Source organism: Botryllus schlosseri, chromosome 13 (assembly GCF_051294905.1).
Source record: "Botryllus schlosseri isolate E-star chromosome 13, Bs_hap1, whole genome shotgun sequence".
Classification (NCBI taxonomy): domain Eukaryota; kingdom Metazoa; phylum Chordata; class Ascidiacea; order Stolidobranchia; family Styelidae; genus Botryllus; species Botryllus schlosseri.
The window spans coordinates 10115687-10132705 of NC_137248.1; the positions used below are offsets into that span (position 1 = coordinate 10115687).

General features: G+C 39.8%; 1 protein-coding gene across 2 annotated transcripts; it reads right to left on the minus strand.

Moving 5' to 3' along the window:
- Positions 1-3152: 3152 nt before the first annotated feature.
- LOC145453874 (rab11 family-interacting protein 2-like) lies at positions 3153-13394 on the minus strand. 2 transcript variants are annotated; one of them, XM_080331841.1, is made up of 10 exons: positions 12637-13394; positions 12399-12488; positions 11515-11654; positions 11193-11307; positions 10816-10940; positions 9506-9634; positions 8102-8210; positions 6066-6189; positions 5887-6002; positions 3153-4063 (listed from the first exon to the last, which is right to left on the minus strand). In XM_080331841.1, the coding sequence occupies exons 1-10, from the start codon at positions 12963-12965 to the stop codon at positions 3958-3960; spliced, it is 1383 nt and encodes a 460-aa protein (XP_080187967.1). In that variant the 5' UTR covers positions 12966-13394; the 3' UTR covers positions 3153-3957. The 2 variants fall into 2 exon arrangements, with proteins under 2 accessions (XP_080187967.1, XP_080187968.1); XM_080331842.1 differs by lacking the exon at positions 9506-9634 and having other exon boundaries at positions 12637-13385.
- Positions 13395-17019: the final 3625 nt, after the last annotated feature.

Genomic DNA, 17019 nt, shown 5'->3' on the forward strand with positions numbered 1-17019 from the left:
GCCATTTGGATAGGGACGCCGAGACTCTTGTCACGCACGTAGAGACTAGTGTGGTGGATTGAGTACAGCATGATCTCGACAAATTTGAACTGGTGACAATATTAAACGAACAAGAACAAACGCAAACATCCTACACGCTGTTTCGCGTTTTCGGAGTAATATGTTTTTTATCTTGATTATATCCTCTTTCGCTTTTATTTTACTGATATCAGGCTATCCATCTCTAGAAAGCGCCAAAATTAGGTAGCAAAGCGCGCCCGTCGAAACTATATAACGACCATCGACTATGTTAAACTTGTTCATTTTCTGTTCGTATTCAATTCAATTTATTGCGAAAATTTTCATAATTTTAGTACACCACAAGACTGCGATACAATGAAAGATAGATGTTGACAAATTCGCGACGATTTTCAGCAGGGTAATAGTAGCCTTTTACTGTTGACAGGAGAAATGAAACAACGGTATCATAGGCGCTCACTGCCGTCTTTATATGCATTTGTCAACAATTACATTTTAACATGACCATGACCACGTATCGTATATCATAGACTTATAGAGGGTGTTTACGTTATTCATCCACCCGATTTTTTATGATTATATAGCAACATATAGCAATTGCTACGGAAGTAACTGACTAGCGCAGTGTTTTACAGACTTTTTTGAGCTACCGCCCCCCTGGACAACGAATAAAGTGCCAGCGACCCCCGACCCCTCATCAAAAAATTATGAACGAACAGATTTTCTGCATTTATTACAGCTAATAACAAGACGGATGGAGCGGATGTATTATTATCATCAACCGCATGATATTGGGTTTGAGTTTTTATAAGAATAATCTCATTCTAAAATCTCCAGTCTCCGCGTCCAGTACGGCCAAGTCGGTTTCTGCTATGAGTCAGAAACTTTGCCACAGCACTGAAAACACGGTCTATCAAATATAAGCGGGGAAGGGCAACAAAGAAAAAGTCAAACCGACTCCAGTGAGAGTATTCTATTTGATTTAATTGTGTATCCAGAACGATTGATTGGACACATTGAACTTAGGGTTGAACTCGAATGTGTCCTATACTAGCCTACAATGTAATCAGCCCCTCAATCATTTTATGCTCGGAAACTTTACAAAATGGATTGATTTTTCGGTAAGGTTTTTTAATTGGAATATATGCTGAAATCAAATTCCCATATCCGGGCGCTGTTTTCGGAGATGATTGATTAATGTTTATCCATCAAAATCAGGTATTCCAGCTGGAAGCTCATGCAAGCTTGAGAATTGGGACAGTTCACGTGTCGCAAAATTTCGGTGAAATATCACGGGCTTATCACCGAGTCCGGACAGTACCATTTTTACCTTTATCAGGTTTCATGATTACCAGGAATGGATATATTCTACTCGTACATTTGGGAAAATATGCCCGTCAAGTAGAAGCGATATATTTTCTCGCGACCAGAACGCCGTGTCGAAGACCACGTTCGCAGCACTGCTGAGGAATACCCAGAACTGTTGGAGATTAAAATCACGCAAGACAGTTTCTATTAAAAAGTCATCACACCTTGCAGTGAGCAATAACCGCTCAAATACTTCGTAGTTCTCACAGCACACAATGAACCACGCTTTCTAGGGATTCTGCTGATTACCAAATTAGTCCATTGATAGGCAGGATCGACATTGTCAAGTAGTCATGGACTTTTCCGGTACAGACGGTCGACCCTAAATTGCCCTGACTAACTCGATTTTGCATTTTACTGCGTATTTAACAGCTTTATTTATCAATCGTTTCAATACTACGCAACAGTTGCCTTCTAAACCAACATCGACCCCCTTCAGCCCACTTTTATAGCCAGCACCCCTCCCCCGTCGCCTATTTCATGGCCAGCGCCCCTTCACGCATGTGAACCCCACAGGGGGCGCTGGCGCCCACTTTGGTAACTACTGGACTAGCGTGTGACACTAATGATCAAAAGGCAGCAGAAATGGGGTCACAGGTCAGGTCGCCGATAGGTGTCGGGCATACCAAAAGGTTTGTGGCGCGCGTTTTATCTTTCCCCTTTCACAAAGGCATTCACTTTAAAAAAAATGAATGCTAAATTTTTTAAATAGAAGTCCATGACATCTCCGAGATTCCAGTCCACTGTTTGCGCCGTAGGGTTTTGCTAGCGAGCCAATATGCGAATACGCCAAGTACCGTTAGCTGGCTGACCTGTCCGCCAGTATAAAGGGACGGTTATTATCTCCTTACTAAACACTTACAACTGCAGGTACGCAGTTCTTCACTCTACCGAGTAGTAAATAAATAATCTTTAAATCCAGAGGTGGTCAAAGTATGGAAGTGCCGCAGTAAATTTCTACTTAAAAATACAAGTAGAAGAAGCGATTCCTAAGAAACCTCAAAACTATTTCAAGTGAAAGCAGAAAATGAAGATACGAAAGTAGACTAAAGTAGATTCAAAAAGTAGAGAGAAGGTGGCTAGTTTCGTAATTGCAGGGTGCATCCTCACGACTAACGCCACTGCAAATTATTGCAAATTTCGAAAACATATCCAGATACCATGATACGGTAGCGGCTATTTCACCTGATTATATTTTGCCTAGTCGTTATGACTAGGGTTACCATATTTTGGAATCGGAAAGGAGGACGCTTTACGCTTATCAAATCATAAAGGTTAGTTTACCGAAATAAAATCAGCTGATTTTGATATATTTACTGGAAATCTTGTTGTGTTGACTAAAAAAGAGGTCACCACTTTATCTCGATTCCCACATTACCCACTTCATATTTGACTCATGCGTAACCCGTCATCTATCGTTTAGGCCGAAATTTAACGTCTTTGCCCCACTTTTGTAGAATTTAAGGCTAAGAATTTCTCGAAAAAGGTGGATGTATGGTAACCCTAGACATTCTCATTCTCGTAAACAAAGCGGAGACGTATCCCAAAACTACTGTCTACTCTACAAAATCCAATGTGCAAAGAGGGAGAGTAGTTTCGCCTAAAAAACTGTCCAAGTAGTAGTAACTACTTGAGCAAGCAGTACGAGTAGGTAAAACTATTTCAATACTCCGAAAAAGTATTAGTATACCTCGGTACTGGCCAGTGGCCACCCCTGCTTATACTCCGTCGAATGGACACAGCAACCTCGAATAACAACACGGCCCTTCAAGATCGATTTTATTCAATTGAAAACTATTCAACGTAGACGGCTCAAAAATTGCGTGTGACTAGCTGCGACAGATAGTAATTTCCAACAACACAACAGTTTCGGGACCATAATAAGAAATGTTAGACTCGGAAATTCGGCAGTAAAATCAAGCGAAAAACATTCAAAGACAGCCGTCAACACACCGGCACAAGAGGGAAACGCTATGACGTTGCAGGACATTTAGGAATAGGTAAAAAAGCACCGTGTCGCTAACAACAAAAATGTACCAAGACGCTAAAATACATTACGATCGCAAAGACCAAGTGTTTGTAAACCGTCCGGTGGCAAAAACAAGCAGCTTACGACGGGTCTAAAGAAGTTATGATCACACAGGGACATTATTTCGGCAGAAATCAATGAACACTGGAATAAATAACCGGAATAACCAGCTCAACAGAATACTTGAAGGTATTGGGAGTACAGGGTTGCTTACCGATACTATTTTGGTGTGCATTGGGTTCGAAATTTAATTCGGAAGTTATCGTAATGCTAACAGAGTTAAGAGGAAGTTTAGACGTGCTATTTCTCACTGGACGTCTACTAACTATACTATAATGTCGGAGCTAAGCCTGCGTTTACCACCATCATACAGCTTCGAAGTATCACAGAGCGAGAGAGAAAAATATGAAATGTTCAGACGGGGGACCATATATGACCATTGACCATATATAAGATGAAAAGTGAAATCACCTGCTGCCAAGCAGATTTCATAGGCACATAAAATTGCGAATAAAAACGAACACAAAGCGTAAAAGAATGATTTAAAATTGCGTTTTCCTCGCGGCAGCGCTTTTAGAACAGTCCAAAATATGCGGCGTCATCACCATCACTTTCAAAAGCAATTCGTCGATGTAATCTTCGTATTCCCTAAACAGAACAACGCGCGTTTTACGAGCGCCGGAAGCTTCCAGATATTCTACGCGTCGTCGATTTCGATCTGGTGTCGCGAACTTTCGGCAGGCCTAGGGCCATTCCGGATAGCAGAAATATCGCGAAGGAATGTGAAAGTGTCGCGATAAAATCGCGCCCTGATCGAGTGCGTTACCACGTGATTAGGAGGGTAATAATTCAACTTACCTTAGCCTATTCGTGGCATGCGAGATAAACAGACCACGCCGCGCTAAAACCGAAATACAAATTGCACCTCAAAATGCGTATTTTTCCGAAATGACTTAACAAATTCATATTTCTAGCAGTTATTTCTAAGATTTTAAGGAAACAATTTCACCACTTGCAGAGTTCAAAGGTTATACACCCGCTGAATAGACACTTAAACAGCCAAGCGCGCGGCTTGAGCCCGCATTTGAACAGAGACAGTTCTTTTTGGTCAATGAATACACTTCAAGGTACAATTACGCGGCTTTAAGTAAATACTCTGCACTAAGCCTGTCAAACTTAATATGAGCTGCAGGCCGGATGAAGAAATTTTGATCGCTTACGGGCAGGACTGGTCAAATGATGTCAAAATGTACCGCTAGATCAATACATTCGCTGTATCTATAGCAACATCTTTACAATAAAACAACGGAATTGATTGATATAATACGTTTAACCGATTGAATACGCTGTTAAACCACTAAAACAGTGGCTCTCAACTCGAAGGACGCGGCGATATAAGATTACTATGCTCCTTAATTGTTTAGTCGCGATGCGGTATAAGCCCTACTCCATAATCCCTATGCGTTAGAGAGGAATACATATCTACAGCCGGGGTTTCCACGTATTTGACTTTTGAATCACGAGAAACGGTTATGGATACGCCAACTCTCCACACTACAGAAAGTAGGAGAAATTATGATTACCACATATGACTTACGCTTACCGCGCACTTTTGGTGGATAGAATTAGAGCGAATGGCTTTGTAAGGCTGAGACCTATCGAGTCGGACGTGATATGGCAGTGCAATCACAGATATTTGTTTTCTATTCTTAAAGCACTTTAACTTGCACACAACGGTTTAACTATAGCCATAGGTCAACTCTTCTTTTGCAACTCCGCCGTTCTTGGAATTTGGTATCGATGTCAAAGACTTGTTGCTAACAGCCACTGGAATGTAAAGGCAATATTGCCGCCGAAAGGTTAAAATGTAGCATATCAACATGCTTGACATTTGCGGTTTCGAAGGATTATTTACTTAGAAGTTAAACAACTTTTTACGGAAATCTGCCAGATAACACCAGCATTTTTCCATTTATTCAGCATCGCGTCGCAGGCCATAAATTTGACATGTTTGCAGCCTGCACTGCACTATACTCACTTCGTGCACGAATTGGTTAGCTGTATTATTATCATTTCTTTGGGATAGAAACCCAAAAGTCTAAATGAAAGCTTGATGAAACCTAATTTTCGTGTTAAATATGATACAATTTTGATACATTTTGACATGACCTATGTAGATTTCACTGGCAAAATTACAATCGCTATTCTTAAAAGACTATATCTGTGCGACAGTGGACATATAAATATGTGACATAATAGCATGCGACACTTCTGCATGTGATTTGAAGTCAGGGTTATATTTAGGGTTGGGCTAGTTTTGGTGTAAATAAAGTCACATGCTCGAGCATCGGACGCTAAATTGTCCTATGCTCAACTATCGTTTTGCATTGTGTCGCAAACTCAAAGGTCTGACAACCATCCACAATATCATCCAAGATCCCACTAAATTCTGCGCGCAACGGCATACATACTTTATCTGCTCGTTCTTGCTCGCCAACACGCGATGCTGCTTGACACACAGTGTCAATAATTCATCTTTGCTCATGTGCTGGAATGTGACGGTCGGATCTTCCGGAATGGGAGACACCTGTGTAAGTCACACGCTACAGGTTACTCTGTTACTTCGACACGGACGCTGACGCTCGAATACCTTGCATAGTTCTTTCACGTCGAGCCTGTAATAGCTCTTCGGCTTGTATACAATTGATAAGGGCGATGGCTTCCTTTTTTCATCCGGGGAATATTGAGGCTTAGAGTTTGAAAAGTTATCGTTGCTGAAGATAAGAAAACAGAACTTCAAGATGGCGTCATGAACTAAGTAAGTGTACTTCTACATTTCCGGAGTACTCAAATGGGTTTTGCCTACTTGGACTACTTAATCGACTGGTTATGTTTGCTGACTACTTCCACTTTACTGTTTTTTCATGTAAAATTACTCACTTTCACTCTTTTGATTATGAAAAGTATATTGCAGTTTTGAGATAAGTTTGCATCGCCTCTTTGAGTGAGCTTATCGCGGTAACTGTGTGAAAATGTTTCTCTATCACCTTAAACTTGAGTATATATATATTTTTTTAAATGCACCTACGAGTAGTGCCATTAGACAGACACCACACGTCACTAGCAAGGAGGTATGAATCTTGCAATTTCGAATGAAGCCATCTGTGATTCACAGCTAAAGGTATGCGACCCCTCAACCAAATCTACTTTCAGAAACAATTTACTTCAGTTATTTTTTGAAGTAGTTTTGACAGGGTCTGGGAATAGATTCTTTTACTTGTAATCATGAGCCATGGATACACGATTTTGCCTAGCCGTAGAAAACCGCCCGGGGAAGAAATATATCAGATTTCTTTTACAAAAAGTCAGCAATCACCCTGAGCATCTGACTCTGCTAAAGAGATAGTGAATTTTCTCATCATGAACTCAGATTTACAACAGTCATTCCGTTGGCCATCGCTGAAACAGAAGACATCTATCAATACCCTGATTCAATTTGAAACAGGACAGCAACAGAAGTACTTTGATTAAACCGATTGTACAAGTAGTAGCAGCATGTAAACAAAACCAGCACCCTACAGACAACTAATGATAACGCAAATGAAGGCCAGACTATTGATAAGTGACATGTACCCAGCATGCAAAATTAAACTAGTACGTCATCCACAAAACACATTGACGTCAATAGAGTGGCAATGACATCCAGATAAAACAAACCGTTGACATCCAGATTAAACAAGCCGTTCTTTCAAAAAGTATGATTAATCAAAGAATGAGTTGACCTGTGTTCGCTAGGTGTAACATGACCCATATTGAGTCTTATTCATGTTCTGACATGACCGTGATCTCAAATTGGGTGTTAATGTACGCAAGTGAATGCATAGTTGCATGAGCTCACCGTTAACATGTGCAACAAAGTTCTCTTGAAACAATCTGTTTCAGATATCAGAATTACAAATCAACAAAGTTTTAGGTGCGAAGCCTTGCAACATTGCTTGGAAAATCATCGTAAGCCGAACAGCAAATCAAACTGATGGAATGACACAACGAATGCGTAACATGTCCCGAGACGGTCAACTTGTATTTGAAGTAAATCAACTTGACATGCATTCGAATAGCTTGTATTTAAAGCAATTAATGGAGTGCTTTACAAAATGATAATTCGATTTCATAGTTTCTGTGGACTAAGTACAACCTTTGGTTCTTATACTTGGAAACTGTGATTAAGCAAGAGGAAAATTTCAGAAGGATTTATCTATTCACATACAGCTATCCAGGATCAGTTTAATCAGTCGTGTAAACTTCTTCAATCACAGGGATATACCTTTCCTTCTGTAGGTGTGTGATAAGTCTGGGTCTTTTACAAGCCACGTTGGAAACCTTCACGTTGATATCTGACCGATAACAATCCAAATGTATGGCAAATCTAATACGTCTGCGTGGAATGCTAACAATTTTTATCAATAATAATTTTTTATTATTAGGTTTGAGTGAGCTAAAGCAAAAGTTGAACAACAAAATTTTAGGGTTTCCATAATATCATAAAGAGATTGGTCCGATTTCTGCATACATAGAATTGAAGACTACAAAGTACACAGCAACAGGCGACTACTTTGACCACGCTTGCTCCACAAGCATGGCGTACACCGTTCAATATTTCGAAATAGAATTGATGATTTGACTTACTGCGATGCATGTAGCTGTTCCATGTCGTTCGCTGCTTCATTTGGCTTCGATTCGACTTGATCCACATTCTCAACAGAGGCCGACAAACTGTTGTTACCAGAATCAGGCCCTGTAAAGATATGGGAGGCGTAAATTGAAACAGCAAGTCGGCGAATACGTTTTCAGTAGTTGGCCTTTGTACAAAAATAGGAAAACTGCCGATAACGGCAGCTGAAGAATGCTACTAAATAATAACTACCACAGTTCTACGAAATAAGTGCATTCGTTAATGTCTGTCATCAGGGAATCTCAATCTCCCACAGGAGTTAGTGAGAATCAGACCAGCTACATTCTAAAAATAACGCAATCAACGCAAGGTTATCGGCATAATGCATACCACCAATGGGAACGCCAAAAATAGCGGCTTTCATTGAACAAGCAGAATGTATCTGAGGCGGGTGGATACTACTCAGAACCATCCATTACGCCAGATATAGAAATCACATTCAGGCTTCAGGCTCTGTTTATGAATGCGATAAAGGCATCAAAGGTGAGGTACTACATCACGCTTCATGCATATGAAATAACATCAATGATCATTAGTTCATCTACCCCAATAACCTGATATAGTACAGACTTGTGATGTTCACACTTGACTTCACACAAAGAGGTCTGAGATATATTACCAGAAACGAAGCTCAATGCTGGAAAAGCTGTTGAGAACCCATAACTACAACAGATCTCACGAAATCCGAGTGTTACAAAAAACAGCAGCAGTGCATCTCTTTGTATAGCCCAAGATGTTTGTGACAAAGACATGGGCAAAGAATCCCAATAAAATATTGAAAAGGGAATATATAGCCAAGTAAGTGAACAGAGTACCGGTAGGCTACTTTAAATGGAGGTATTCATACAAAGAATTACTCAAGATTACTAAGAATATGGAAAAGACAAAAAACAAAGCATCAGAGCTTTCAATCACAACAACGTACCTAAGCTGTGAAAATCAAAACAGTGCGTAGCTAAAGCATCAATTACGTCTCAATCAAGAAGCGAAAATATATCAATCTAATCACTGGGATGATTCACAAAAACTTTTGGTCACCCAATCATCATTTTTAATTTACCTCAAACCATGCTACTTGCATAATCTATCTTCCCTATATAATGAGCCAAGTTAAAAACATGCACAAGCAAACTGGTGAATTGTTTGAGCGAACACACATTCACAAATAACATACTCCAGTATCAAAATCATGACTATTTATTCATGCTCTATCAAGTTCCATTCATTTGAAGCAAGGGGGATTGTGGTAATAGCGGAAGAAACATGCTGAACAGGATTAAGTAACAGAAGTGGATTTTGTTAAAACAAGCAAAAACAATCCATTCACCCATGGCATGCATGTAGCTGCACATTCCCACCTGACACATAAACATGGGGGCCATTAATGCAGATAGAGTTTCTTGGTGAGCCACGTTCGGTCAGTGTCAGCAGTGAAGTGTCTGGCATGGATCTATTCCTCACATGTTGCTTTTTGGCAGTAAGAAAACCTATAACACCAGTCATGCAAAAAAATGGATGCCAGGCAAACGAAACACTGCTTTCACGTCAAGCAAAATATGAATAAATAATAATTCAGGAATTTAGTCACAGGCATAGGCCTATTGGTAGTAAATTCATGCATTCCAAGCAAGTTATTCATTATAGCCTAATAGGTTTGGAGCGTTCCAATAAATATTAGTAGGCCTACATATGGCAACTCAAGTTAAATAAGGCCTATTTAAAAGAACTAGCTGTGACATACTTCAATTGTCCATGAAAGGGCTATAAACTAACAATGGAGGAGGATAAATACCCATTTCCAACTGAACACAGAATTTTGGTCATGAAATGAGAAAAATTTCTCTCCGTAAACTTTGTTGTAATCCCAGCAATTTTTAATGTTTGATGACATAAGTAATATCTTGAACCTAACTTTTATGTTTTTGACATACTGGGAAGTTGATATGTAAAATTCTGGAATATCGTCTATTATCAATTGACTAATAATGCTACGAAAGACTTTCACATTTAGTTACCATGTCAGTGATATATACCAGTGATATCAGTGACATAAAAATGCACATTTAAAACACTAATTCGCGTACACGATAACGGCACAACTATCAATATAACAGAGCGGAAATGATTGTAGACAGAACACACATCATTGCACTGCCAATTTTAGAAATTGAATAATTTCCAAATGCAAAACAAAAATTCCTGGGAATAACGATCGACTGTCTGGTGCATCTCCGGTCTATTGACTACGATACGATGATGCCTATTCAACCCGAAAGAATATCGATTTTGAACAGCGCAGTACAAAAAATCCATATATCTTACAAGGAAATAATCACACCTTGATAGATTTACTGCAAGTCATGCAGCCTAACAATTGATTGAAAACTAGAATTACACAGAGTAGGCCTATACACTGGATGAACCCATGAGTGTAATCCAGCTGAAAACCACAAACTTACACTCCATTCAATGACAGATCAAAACCAAGTCTAGAAACATTAACCAATGAATGAACGGAACATAATGAGAAAAATGAACACAAATTTTTGTTGCCGCACTTAATTTCCAGTACTGTAGTCATAGCAAACATGACCGACATTGAAAATGAAACAACCCATCTTCTATTTGACTACATATGTCACTGAACATATAACATTAATAATCTTACTTCCGCTAGAACCAGATCTTCGCAAATTTGAAGAGTTTGGAATTTTTTGAAGGTCCGGATTGTGCAAAACTTCCACGCTTGACGCTTTTGTTTTGTGGCCGCCGAGACCAATCTTATTGGACAGCCTGTCGAGCATTGCAACGTCTAATTAGATGAAATGTTGAAAACTGCCCCAGGGTTACGAAATTTCATAACAAAGAAAACGACTCACGAATCAGCAGACTGGGACTTTCTACGACCGCAATCACAATTAGAAATTCTCACGCATGATTGCAACATGACCATTCAACAAGACAACATCAACAATCAATAGAAAAAATAAAATTTCTAAATTTTCAATCAAGTTTGTTGAATTTGTCCAGGAAAGTTTATCTCACTTCACCAATCCTCTTGCAGAAGCCGCTGACCCTGCTTCAATAATAGATAATCGTTTCTTAGGTCCGCTGTCACTGGCACTCGACGGTGTCCTGTGAAGATCTGCCAATGAGAGACCTGTACAAACAGAAGACGTCATAAATTGGAATATGTGGTAATATTTCTGTTCAAAACTGATTTCCAACTATTGACAAATTCTTAAATCTTAAACACCCACACAGTAGACCTATTCCCAATTACACATAAATGATAACTAGATGAACACAAAATAAGCATAGTGGAATAGTCTAGCCGAAGATGAAATAGGAAGAGTTTACAACTAACCACGCTTCATTGAGGAACTGTTGCTGTCACAACCTACGCCAGAGTCTTCATCTTCAGATTTTCTCCTCCATTTGTTTCCTAGTTTGCCTTTGATGGCCCGCAAGTTGCTAGGGCTTCTTTTGTCGGGTAGTAAATTAGGCCTTTAATAATGGAGTTTGTATGAGTAATGGCAGAGGTGATCAAAGCACATATCAATCACTCCTAGAACATAGGTCAATTGGGGCTGTCTGCACTACCTAAGTGCAATGCAAGCTACTGCTAAAATGAGAGCAAGCCGATCTGTGACTAATGCAGAATGGCTAAATGGTGATAGGGATAAGGATGTGTAATTTCGTACCTTTCTACCGCATTCTTAACAATCAATGATAATATTGTCTGGTTATTGCGACCCAAAAAAGCGATCCAGCACTGTGTCTAAGCTGTTAGTAATTCCAAAAAAATGCTGAAGAAAAGAAAAAGAAGATAAGATAGGCCTAATGACCTAATCTGTTTCATAAAAATTCTTTGAGAAGAAATTCTTCGAGTGAGGAAAGTAGACGACCTATTTGCGTACAACGAGTAGGCTATGCTATTATAGAAATAAATGACAACTGATTTACTGCTTCAGATTTTAGATTTCTTGATACCTACAGAAATGATATATAAAGTAGAGAGAAATTTTCCTTTTCGTACAAAGAGATGTCATAGCCGCCGTCCATAGAATATAAAATACCATTCCATGGTCAATGTTGATAAAGTTAGAAAGTAATGGAATATTTCTAGCAATACAGTAATGTAAGAAGCCGCGAAAAACAAAACAACTTGGGTGAGGTACTTCTTGTATATGAACAAAGATTTTGAAGGAAATTTAGTAGACACAAAAAATGGTAAAAATTTGAGCAAACCTGTCTTTAGAAATAAACTTGATGCCAACTTCGACTTCACCACGTTGCTTCTTTTCTTTCTTAGGGTTCTTATGGTCCAAAACATACCACCTGAATGAAAAAAAGTGATTGAAGGCAATCAAACGATCATTTGCTTATCAATCATTTCAATTTACACCGCAAAACAAGATGAAATGGTAGGAAGATGCCAAAACGACTAAAAAGATTTTACTGTAAGTTGATATATAAGTCACAATACCTTCTATATTCTTTACTTGAGGTAACATCCAAAGTGCCAAGAGGTATTTTAACAATTCCTATGAAATCATCAATTTGAAGGCCAAGTTTTCCATGATGTTTGTTATAAACAGTGACGGTTACAGCAGCATTGTGTATGACTCCGCCTTGTGGAAGTCGATACTGGCATTCTTGATGCCATGACGGCGACAAGGACTTTTCCACCACATTCGTTGCGTATTTTTCGCCGCCAAATTCCATCGTGGCATATGCATCATTTGTGTTTTTGCCTTTTATTAGAAGATTTCTGGCCCGATGCACAATCACTCGGATATCAGTGGGACTAAACATAGTGCGTTTCAATAGACTTACAATAGAAAGAATACTGGCATAATGTGTCACTGCAGATAGAAAAATGGATACATCAATTCAAGTCTATAATAAACTTGATTTCTGACTCTGTGTTAGCTGGCGTCAGTTCACATACTATCAGACCCATAAACCCTCCATATTCTTCAGAAATATGACCATTTCAACCAAAATAACAATGCCTGGATGGATGCGACCTTCTTTCTGCCTGTCACCTGATTTATGTACTGCATTACCTGACTAACGGTTATTCGGTTAAAACTCGCTATGCTCTTGGCTGTTTTATGTAAATATTAATGTTAGACCATCTTCTTGTAGACTATTTTGAACTTGGCAACGTATCGCCACTTTGCTCTGGTACGACGATATATCTTCAATGTGATCAGAAACCGAAAACAGGCGCAGAAATGAAGCAAATAAGCGCAGTATCGAAGCAACCGAATAACTCCTGAGAGGGAATTACTCATAGCTTATATCACATGAAGACGCGCTTCTAAAAATAGATACACCTGCCGCGAGGCAGTCAATTTCTCTCGTTTAAAATCAGCTGAGCGAGGCGTCAGACGCACGTTGTTTACGCAAAGCGGTTGTCATGATTACGTCAGAATCAAAACAGCCTAACTCCTTTACCATGTGCGTAACTCTCCGGCTGCGTTTCTTATTTCTTTTATAATATCTTACAACATACAAATGTATGCGTTGCAAATTAGTTCTGATCTTCTGAACCTACAAACATATTACCGTCGGCACCATCACCTTCCTCATTTGAAAGAGATTTCACTGAGGAAGCTTTTTATCGACACCTTTCCGTACATTGTCAACTTCACGGAATTTGATACAATTTCGCAGCTGCTCGGGAATTGTAGTAAATGATTCGGTAGAACGTCTAACCTTCGTCAGTCGAGGCTTGATATTGCATACTAGCAATATTATTTTTGTATACCGGTCGAATGTACGGAGAACGTGAACTCTGTCGTCATTTGCACCTGATTCATCAGCGTTTCTGATATCTGTACTCAGGGCCGTAACAGCACTTCGTCAGGCCCCCCAAAAAACTTTGGTCTTGGGCCCCCATAGTGTTATAGACCGAACGTCTGGGGGGCTTCGCCCCCAGACCCCCCTCCGGCGATACACTGTTTACCACTATTCATCATTTTCATTGGGAGTTTCTTTAGTGAATCAGATTTAGTCGCCTAAGCGCGCGAAGCGCGCAAAATTTCTAGTATTGATCATTTCATCGGTCAGTATGATCGGGAATTGCATACATTGTTATCAATTTTTATCTTCTGTCTGCTCACGTAATCAGATTTGCCGGTAGAGCTGAGTGAGGTGTGTTTGAAAAGGTAGGACCACTCAATAATAATTAAACATCTTCGGGCGTATACCCGTTGGCAGGAACAAAACAGCACCTCGTCAGGCCCCCAAAAACGTGGGTCTTGGGCTCCCATAGGGTGATAAAACGCCCCCCCCCCATCACGTTGTTCGCGTTTGTCACGAAATTACCCGTACTGTATTGTGAGCCAGCGCGAAGCGCGAAAATTTTCGATAATTTATGATAAAATCGGTAAATCAGATCGGCGACTGCATATATGATATGCTATCAATTGATTGTCTTCTCTACTCACGTAATTAGATTTACCGGTAGAGCTGAGTGAAGTGTCTTGAAAACGAGAGGGCCCGTAAATAATGATTAAACACCTTCGGGCGGGCGGAACCGTTGATATGACTTCGTTACATGATGTTATTTCGTGACTTCCAGTCTGCTATATCAGAAAATATAGAACCGCCCAAACGTAGGCTTCTAAACTAAGAGAAGCACACGATTTCAAATTGGTATTTCTCAGTGTTGGGATGACTCGAGTCATGACTTGACTCGAGTCAGACTCGAGTCACCTTTTTCGAATGACTTGACTTGACTCGAGTCACTTTGCTAAAATGACTTGACTTGACTTGACTCGGCGTATCAGAAATATGGATTGACTCGTGACTCGGACCAAAATTCACGAGTCAATTTCAAGTCATCAAGTAATCGATGTCGATAATAATCACTGAGTCTTGCATATGTTCGGATTGTTATCGACACACTGGTGTAACCGTGAGATCGACCAATCATTTAATGATCGTGCGTTTTACTGAGCCTCCATTGCCTCACAAATAAATTGATCGCAAACGAAGTGGTCGAAGCTTACATCTTATGTTGTCGTAAACTAGTGTAGTAAAGTAATTAATCTATGTTTTACCTGAACCAAACTTCTTGTTTTATTGAAATTGAATTCGAATATAGTTTATATTGTCCTCAACCATTGGCGCAGAGTCGAGTTGTATCATATCGATTTGCAAATTGGTAATGTATTGCTTCCTATCAATTCGCATCTATTCTCTATTTTGGCTTGTAACTATATGTGGTTAAGCAGTTCTACGTATATGTGAGCGATACGGCGCTTTCTTACGTGTATATTCAACTCTATATTCGTTCATCGGTTCAAAATCAATGACCACCCAATCTGTATCTCAGACAGCTAGCAAAATGCAATGACCTTATCATGCCCCATACTTGAAAAAGGCAACTTGACTTGAATTGTGACTTGACTCGTGACTTGACTTGACTTGACTCGACTTGACTCGAGTCACCTTCAAAAATCGAGTGACTTGACTTGACTCGAGTCACCTTTGAAAATCGATTGACTTGACTTGACTCGAGTCAAAATGTGCAATGACTCGAAATGACTCGTGACTCGAAGGTAGTGACTTGATCCCAACACTGGTATTTCTTCACTGGCATAAAATTTTTCCCAGCGGGATGGTATTTGTCTTGTGAGGTTCAGATTGCAAAGACAGGAACATTCGGCGCCAGTCATTTAGGCGCCTATGGACAATTAAACCTATATGTATTTTGTATATATAGCGAAGTCTTTGATCTGCATAAGGGCATAGACCTTTTCGGCCAAGCTTTTCTCGCTGCCAATCGTTCTGGCACACTTCTTGGAGTCGCATGTTATATGGCCTAAAACTTGATTGTATGTCTTGGTGGGTCGTGGCGCGGTAATGGCCCAATACCCAATAAGAAAGATAAATGGCTACGTGAATTCGCGCGCAGCGCGAAAAAATTTTGAAAAAATTGCATAAATTTTCAAAAAATACTCTATGATTTATGCTAATTCACGAAATAATTTTGGGCCCCCCATCGAGCTCGGCCCCCCCCCAATTGGGGGGTTTGGGGTGCGGCAGTTACGGTGCTGTCTGTACTGTCAGCCGATCGGACTGGTCGTCGATGGACTGGTTGTCCTGGATATTGCTGCTCTGATTATGTGTGCTCGTAGTACAAAGTTAACGGTTCTGATATGTCCTGATATGATTTGTGATGCGATTGTTGATATACAATGTTCTTTCCAATTCTCTATTAGTTGCTGACGATTACTCTTGACGAGTGTCAGTCGAAAATATTCGGGTTTATTTCAATATGAATATACTATTCAATTGATATGTCCTCATAGACTAAAAACGTGTTCGGAATACAGGCGGAGCTTTGAAACAATGACGCTCAAACGAGGCTACGAAACCCTACCCGGGGCCTACGTTACTTATCGCAGGCCCCGCCCCACCCATATGCTACTGAAACGACATGTAAACAGTCGTTAGTGTTGGCTTGGGATACTATGCCATATGTTTCTTTTAGGAGTATTAGTCGTCTTTTCTCAATAAAAGGAAACTTTCCTTCGAGGAGGCGCAAATGTCTTATTTTTCGCTATAGTCGTCCTCTTTTTTGCTTTAAACGAGATTTTTAGGAGATTACACAGCGCGAAGACGAAATAAAGGTCAACGACACACAATGTGCCGGTGGGTACCGTTTTTTGGCCTTTTGTCCTCTTTTTGGATTCTGAAAATATGGTAGGCCAAGTGTTGTGATGACTCGAGATATGACTTTGACTCGATTCAAACAGGCTTATATAGTATCTCGTCGATATGTACTGTACAGTGTACACTTTGTACAGGTGGGTTGTGAATGGCATCATATCAATCAGAGGTTTCGAATTCT

Coding starts and splice junctions, on each gene's coding strand:
- LOC145453874 (XM_080331841.1), bottom strand. CDS start 12,965: ATGTTTAGTCCCACTGATATCCGAGTGATTGTGCATCGGGCCAGAAAT. Junction 11,655..12,398: donor AAGTTTATTTCTAAAGACAG/GTTTGCTCAAAT, acceptor CCATTATTAAAG/GCCTAATTTACTACCCGACA. Junction 6,003..6,065: donor ACGTGAAAGAACTATGCAAG/GTATTCGAGCGT, acceptor TGACTTACACAG/GTGTCTCCCATTCCGGAAGA.